Below are 7,964 nucleotides of genomic sequence, written 5' to 3'. Positions count from 1 at the left end.
CTATAAATAGAGTCATACTTCCTTAATGAAGGGGGGCCTAGACTTGAACCTGGAGGAGAAGGGGAGGAGTCCAATCTGAGAGTCGTTCTAGATTCAAAAACCCATCGATAACAACTTTCATCATTCGTACCTATTAATGATTGTCAAACATTGTCGTCAGCTGCTGTAGACTGCAAAAGGCTGCCCTCTGCCTACAGTCGTTTGTGAACTTTGTGAAGCAGCAAAGTATCCTGTTAATTAATAAAGTATCTTGCAAAGTAACGAAGTATCATATGAAGTAATGAGGTATCATGCATACGGAGTAACACAATGTCCTAAGCACAATGATGCAGCCCAAATATAGTGTAATAACACACCCTCGAATATGGTGTAATGGCACACCCAAATTACGGTGTAACGACACACCCCGAAAATGGTGTGATGACATACCTCCAATACGTGGCAATGAGTAATGTCATATTGAAGATTTAGTATCCCACAATAATGCTTACAATCATCTTATTTAGAATTCGATGACTTTATCAAGACTTCTAAAGTTTTCTGCAAGTAACTCTTCACCATGATCTATGTGACCAACTACAATTTATATGGCTCACTGCTGCAACTTCCAATTACGGCCTTTGCAACCCACTAACACACATGAAGCTATGAATTACAGCCTATATGGCCAATTATTACTATGTCTCTCAACTACAACATTTATTTTCATATGATGCTATCACAACCGCCATCTACAATAGTTATGGTAGATTACTGCCCTTGTGACAATCAAATACAGCATTTGCGGCCCAATCACACTATTATTGCCAAGAACTACAATTGTAGCACAATTAGAGCTATTATCACAGGATTACTCTTGTACATCTATGATTATCATCTTTATAAATCTATCTTCCCTAATTTAGGAGAAAAGTTAACATATGCACTTGCAAACCTATAATGGGTCTTCTTGATTGTGCTAGACTGTATATATTTTTTTTCTTTTCTAAATTTTCCCACGTAAAAAACTCTGGCGTCTCATTCTACTAGTTTTTTATTATTTGAGCGTTCGCTAGATTTTCGTACTATATCAAGATATTAAATTATCATTCTATCACCCTGAATCTTTCAATGCGCAACAATATCTAACATTTATACTTTACGTTTTACATTTATATTACCACTCAAGTCTTTGATACCACATAAAAAATATCGCTATTTTAGCTTTTTACAAGTGAAAAATATCTTTTCATGCATTGAAATGACATTTATGTAAAAATTGAAGTATAGGTGATAGATATGTAAATACATATAAATTGAGTGGTATGTATATAAATCTTCCAAAAAAGAAAAAATATATATATATATTTGTGGATAGTATTTAAGTCCTCTCTTCTTCAATCATGCAAGCTAGATGCGTCACCTGCTTCATTTTTTTTTTCTGAAGAAGAGCAGGTACCGTTCTGTGAAGAAACAAATACTAATGATCAGAATAACGATTTATAATACATCAATATGCAAAATTTATTGAAATATATAAGCTTTTTTTCTTGAATATTCTAAAATGTGATTAATATAAGTTGATCAAACTAGTTTAAAACCCCTTGACGAGAATGATGCTGAACTCCTAAAATCGAGACGCCTTTTAGTATAATAGTTAAAATTTTCATCAGAGATTTGTAACATCTAACTTGTAAGGGGTGAGAAAAAATTGGCCCGAACTCATCTAAGAAAATCGGGGTTCTAGTTTACTTGTCAACTCAAAAATTGACACGAACATAATCAGCAAACCCGAAGCTGACTTGAACTTAACTTGCAAACACGAAATTAATCCGAGATTGATATAAAATCAATGTGAATTTGACCTGAATAGTTGTTATGTCTTATGTTAAAAGGGATATATAGGTCGTGTTCAAGTCAATAAATTGAAGACAGGATAAGTTTAAGTCGGACTTTCTGACCTGTTTGGTATTCAGGTCTGATTCAAGTCAGCAAGTTTCAGGTCGAGTCAATCAAACCCGAACCTGGCCCACAAAAGAACAATTTGACATTCCTACCTTAAATTAAGCATGCTCACATGGGAGCACTCTCAGGGTAGGTGATCTCCAAGGAAGTTAAACCAATTAAACAAATTCATAAGCTATCAAGCCAAAGCAGAAAATATCTCAATGAGTGAGAGAGCTCAGGTTGTTGCCCTGGTAATCCAAAGTTACAGTTTTTTCAACTTGATAATGGTGAGTGGCATATTTTAACAAACCAATTTCAAATATCTAATCATACTTAAAACACTTTAACAATTCTTCTAATTAACTACTTAAAAAAATGATTTTTGCAAAGTCATATAAATTAAAAAAAAACAAAAACATTGATCATTTGACATGTTTCTTATTGACCAACAGCCCATTTTTCAAACAGACTATTCTATTTGCTTTTTGAGAGAGAATTCAGCAATCTTAAGCATTTTTAAATCGTTTTTATCATATAACAAAACTTACAGTTTCGTAAAGATTTCTCCCTTATACAAGAAGAAGCTAAGACTTTCTCTGATGAAGATGTGATTTAGCTTCTGAAAGTGCTCTTGCCACCTCCTCATCTCCTGGAAATTCTCTCCTCAAAATCTGATAATCTTGTGCTGATGCCTCCCACTTCCCCACCTTAATAACCAAACCAATAATTTAATAAAGGAATATTTATATACATACTACTCAATTCCTATGTATTTACATATCTAACACCTAAACTTCAAACTTTACACTCATACATGAGAAGATGTATTTCACAAATTAAAAATGGTGGTATTTTTTGATGTGAAATGTCAAAAAAGCAAATTGAAGTTGTTAGATATGTAAATTCAAATGAATTAAGTGGCTGTATGGAATGTTCAGTAGCAAGGATCACTCACCTTAGCAAAACAATCAGCTCTTCTTAGTCTAGCCTTAGTATACGAAGGCTTCAAACTAAGAACATTATTGCAGTCATCAATTGCTTTCTCCCATTGTCCGAGCTTCGAATGACACGCAGCTCGGTTGCAGAGAAGAATGGCATTCGACGGATCATGGTGAAGCCCTTCTCCATAAGCAATACATGCTTCCGTATACTTCGAAGCTTTGAAGAGCTCATTGCCCTTTTTTCGAGCAGATGCAACAGCTTTTACTCGGGTAACTACAGCACTGATTTCTCTGTTGTTCTGGTTCTTAGCCGCCCTTTCAATAGCGGTAACTGCTTCGTCGAACCTACGAAAAAGATGAAATTTTTAAACTTTTTAGTAAGCTCAAACTGTGCAGTGCTTGAGGGGTTGTGGATTTAACCCAGGATTTAAGCCAAATCCTGCATTTTGGACAAAATAAATCCCTACATGCCGTAAATCCAGATTCTGTGGATTTCGGCGGTAAATCCCAGATTTACAAAATCCCACGAAGCACTGGATTTAACTTCAGGGGACTTGGGATTTAACTTTGCGGGCTTCTGAGTTTCTCCAACACTCATAACAACTTCTTAAATTCTGGAAGAAATTGCCACTTGTTTATTGGACTTACAGAATTTAGCAAATCTGTTGCAAGACACTATTTCCAGATTCAACCCGTTTAGGATTAAATAAATCCGAATTTACAGGATTTATTAAATTCTGATACCTTAAATCTCATCTGTTGCCAGACATCACCTGAATGTTTTTTAAGAACGTAGAACTGACCTTCCTGAAGCCAAATGTACTTCTGCTTGGATCATGAGGATGTATGCTGAACCAAAGAAAGTTATGAGAGCTTCAGTATCAAAGTTGGGCCCATTCTTAAGCACTGAATCGGCCTCTTCATGCCTGCCAAGTCTCAGAAGCGCTTCTGCTTGTGATGCAAATACCTTCGAAAGCCATGAAGTGTAAAGATTTCATCTTTAGAACATTAAAAAAAAAACCATCAAATGAATTGCTTGAAAATTTGGGAGATGATGAAAGCTTTATGGAAAGTTTGACAGAGTGAAATGAATACATTTGGAGCTGAATCTGCGCCGCCAGAAATGGCGGATTGGGATTCTTTGAGCATGTCCTGCCACTCCTTGAGTTTCCGAGCCTCGCCGCATCTTAGAATATGGATTTGGAGATTTGTTGCTCTAGAGATGACATCAGTATCAGCCACTTTTGGAGCTTGTTTGTAGTGATGAGCAGCTCTGTCAGCTTCTCCTAACCTGTGAGTTGAATTTTTTGAAGGAATGACTTTGGATTGAAGTTAGATACTCTGTGTTAGGTTAGTTTAGAATACAGTAAACGTTATGTTGGAGACTAAAAACAACAATCAGTTGGCCTTTGGCTCAGCTTCATTTGCAAGTTAAACATAAAAGAACATTTTTTAAATATTAGCTAAGCAACATTTGAGCACGTGACCAAATAAGAGGAAAACTGATATATATATATATATATATATATATATATATATTTCTGACTAGAATGTCAAAATAATCCTCAATTATTTACATGGGATCATTTGTCTTAGAATTTATAAAAGTATCATATTGGCCCAAAAATTTGTAAATTTGGGCAAAAATAGAGACCCTCAATTTAAAAAATGTAGAGACCAATCTGACATTTTTATGAACTCTAAGACCGAAAAAATTGATGTAAATAACCGAGACTACTTTGACACTTTGCTCTTTTATGTTTCCCCTACAAAAAGACTATTGGCATAACTTGGAATATAAGTTAAGAAACTTAATTTGTAATATTTTACAAGCCAGTCTTCTGACATTTAGTTGAATCATGGAAAAAAGTTAAATTTATGTAAGAGAAACAAATTCAAATTAAAAAAAGAAAACTCAAACAAGCATAAACAGAACAAGAAATTACATTTAAACATTCAAAACCACAAAAAAATATCAATAAACATGTAATCTTCGAGCGAATATTACTTGTGCTATCTACATATATGCATTGTTGGTATTGAGGTGATATTAAGATGATATTTTGATGAATATCACTCCAATATCATCAATCCACACCTACAAAGTTTGCATATAATATCATGATCCATATCTAATCCATAGTTACCTGAGATATAACGTCGCCAACCGATAATGAGCTCTGGAATATGAAGGGTCAATCCTTACCGCCTCCCTACAGTCTCCCACCGCCTCAATCAGCCTCCCCATTCCGGCGAGCGCCGCCGCCTTATTGTTCCAATAAGAAGCCTTCTTAGGATCAACCTCGATCGCCTTCTTATAGAGACCTAACGCCTCACTGAGCCTCCCAGCCTTAAATTCCTCATTCCCCATCTCCTTCAACTTCTCAGCATCCATTCCCTTCCACAAAGCCTCCGTCTTCTCTTCTGCTTTCCTCCTCAAAGTCCTATCCTTTCCGCCATTGATGCCACCATTCGATCCCCAAATGTTGCCTAATTGACCGTACACCATCACATTGCTCGAAGAAGCTCGCACCAATTTGCTGTTACCCTTTGCCTTCTGATAGTCGTAGATCATCATATCGAGCTCGCCGGAGAGGCCATTACCCGGCGTGAGGACTTGCTTCTTCTTTGCCGGAGCTGCGGCAGGTTTCTTCGACGGATTTTGAGCGATCGAATGGGAGGCAGTTGGGTGGGAGATTACTTTAGGGTTCCCCGACCTCGGCGGATGAGGTTTCGCCAGGGAAGATGGTACTGCTAGATTGGGGTTTGGGGTGGATTTGTTGGATGAAGAGCGAGGAGCGCGGCCGAAGAGCAAGGTTAGGAGATTGCAGCCTTTGTTGATCTTCTTCTTGTCGCGGCGAACATCGGTCTTCATCGCCTGAATCCGGAGTTGGAGGAAGAAGGATTGGTTCCGATGGAATTGGATGCAAAGGTTGGAGTTTTATGGAAGATTTGGGACTGGGTCTGTGAAATGGGGTAGAAGAAAGGGTTAGATCGATTGGGCTGGAAGAAGAAGAGAACGCCATGGCTTCATGACAATAGGTAAAAGAAGAGGTTTCCCGCACACACAACCAAAAGAATAAAAAAAGGAAGTCTTTAACATAAATGCCACCTAATTTCTATGTATTGACATATCTAACAACTAAATTTTACATTTTACTTTTATACCACCCTCACATGAGAAATAGGGAAATTTACAAACATACCACTCAATTCTTATATTTACATGCCAAAAACCTATATTTTAATGTTTGCATTTATAATATATTGATGTGATAAACCCATGCATATAATATTATATTTAGTTTCTTAAAAGTAAGAATGATAGTGATTATTTTTCATGTGATATTAAATATTTAAATGTTATGCACGTAAAAATTAAAATTTTTGGTGTAAAATATGTAAATATACGAGAATTATGTGATCTCTAAAAGTGAAATAAGGTGACACATACATTAAGAGAAGTCGAGCAACGTATTTTTACTGTGAGCAAAATCACTAAATATCTTTTTAATATTTTTTAGTACGGAATAAAAAAATATTGAGGCGAACAATATAAAAATTAAATTTTTATTATTCATATAAAGAAATTATGAATTTCAGGGGCGCAACTGTCTACCCTGAACATAATCCTATTCCACCCATATATATGTAAAAATAGAAAGATTAGGCTTTAAATATAAATATTAAAATATATAAGGGGTAAATATGTAAAAAAAAGTATAAAAAGGATTGCTAATTTTACAAATAACAATATTTTGAGTGTTGAAGGGTTAAAAGAAGGGGATTTACGTAAACAGCAGTCATCAGGATGAAGTCTAAATGATGTTGTTGCAGTTAGTTTGTTTAATTGTGGTGTTTATTTTATTTTATTTTATTTTTTTATTATTATTATTAAGTCAAAATATGAATTTTTATGTTGTAAATTACTATCTTTTTTTCAAAAAAAAAAAAAACTATTTTTTAATTTTCATAAAATAAAAACAATTAAATAAATAACAAAGTCGCGTAGAATATTCTGTACGCGTGGTTCGGAAAATGAGGAGAGCCGAAGGAGGTTAAGCAATTTCAAATTTCGACCGTTGGTTCCCAACTCCTTAAACGAGGGAAACAAAGAGCAATAATTATTTGCAAAAAGAATTATCATCTTACATTTTTTTTTCCCTTAAATTGTCACTTAATTTTAGAGATTCACTATAAAATTATATCTCATAGTTTTAGCTTTTGCAAATTCGCAATGATTTGAATATGACGTGTGTATATAGCGAGCCGAACATGAGTCGTTCACGAACAAAGAGAGATTGTTTTTGACAACCCTAATCACGTAGCCATAAGATGCTAAAGATTGTGACAAGATTTAAAAGATCATTTGAATCTAATTTAATAATTTTTATTCTACTTTCTTCATTAATACTTTTAATTGAATATAAATCTTTGTATCCCCGCAATGAATTAAAATTTTTAAAAATAATACTCATCATATATATATTATATATATATATATATATATATAATAATGCACAGACGAATTCTTATAATGTATATTAAAACTAATTCTGACCCAAAATTTAAAATAAAATTAATAGATACAGGGATAAGAACAGCTGTGCTACCAACCATTTGAAGATATTAAAAAAACATTATTATTATTCTATTTTATGAGACTAAATAATTAATTTTTTTCTTGAATATTTAAGAAAAAAACAGCTAGATTTTTGTTTTTATTTGGCAATAAGAAATGTTCCGGTAAACCAAATTCTACAATACATTTTCAAAGTCAAATGATCGCATAATGCGTTTGCAGATAAGTTTTTTTTTTTACTAATTTTTCCATGAAACAAAAAACTATCCATATTTATCGTAAGTTTATCGGCTTTAATTTTCCGTTTTAGGGTCTGTTTGGGGCAGCTACAGCTTATTGAATAATCTGTTGATAAACTAGATGCGTTGACTAATACAAATTTTTATTTTTTAAAAAAAGTCAGACAGCTGTCATTACACCTAGATAGGTGCGGAGTGAAAACGTTATTTTCAGCGTTTTGAAAATACATAAGCTACCAAAACGAAGTTTATCCAAACAGGTCACCGCACCAAATA

The 7,964-nt window shown here is 34.2% G+C and overlaps 1 protein-coding gene across 1 annotated transcript; it reads right to left on the bottom strand.

Moving 5' to 3' along the window:
* Positions 1-1,354: 1,354 nt before the first annotated feature.
* Positions 1,355-5,924, bottom strand: LOC110037712 (inactive TPR repeat-containing thioredoxin TTL3-like). The gene is made up of 6 exons (XM_020742419.1): positions 5,015-5,924; positions 3,963-4,158; positions 3,671-3,834; positions 2,882-3,212; positions 2,475-2,633; positions 1,355-1,442 (listed from the first exon to the last, which is right to left on the bottom strand). The coding sequence occupies exons 1-5, from the start codon at positions 5,740-5,742 to the stop codon at positions 2,511-2,513; spliced, it is 1,542 nt and encodes a 513-aa protein (XP_020598078.1). The 5' UTR covers positions 5,743-5,924; the 3' UTR covers positions 1,355-1,442; positions 2,475-2,510.
* Between the last annotated feature and the right edge of the window lie 2,040 nt (positions 5,925-7,964).

The sequence above is a fragment of the Phalaenopsis equestris genome, unplaced genomic scaffold, assembly GCF_001263595.1.
Source record: "Phalaenopsis equestris unplaced genomic scaffold, ASM126359v1 Scaffold223904, whole genome shotgun sequence".
Lineage (NCBI taxonomy): Eukaryota > Viridiplantae > Streptophyta > Magnoliopsida > Asparagales > Orchidaceae > Phalaenopsis > Phalaenopsis equestris.
The sequence above is the reverse complement of the archived record's forward strand: the minus strand, read 5'-3'. Positions and strand labels throughout refer to the sequence as shown.

Excerpts from the sequence above, each read along its gene's own strand:
- LOC110037712 (XM_020742419.1), bottom strand. The coding sequence starts at position 5,742 with ATGAAGACCGATGTTCGCCGCGACAAGAAGAAGATCAACAAAGGCTGC. Across the intron at positions 4,159-5,014 it reads TTGGCGACGTTATATCTCAG|GTTAGGAGAAGCTGACAGAG; the intron begins GTAACTATGGAT and ends TTCAACTCACAG. Across the intron at positions 3,835-3,962 it reads GCGCAGATTCAGCTCCAAAT|GTATTTGCATCACAAGCAGA; the intron begins GTATTCATTTCA and ends TGGCTTTCGAAG.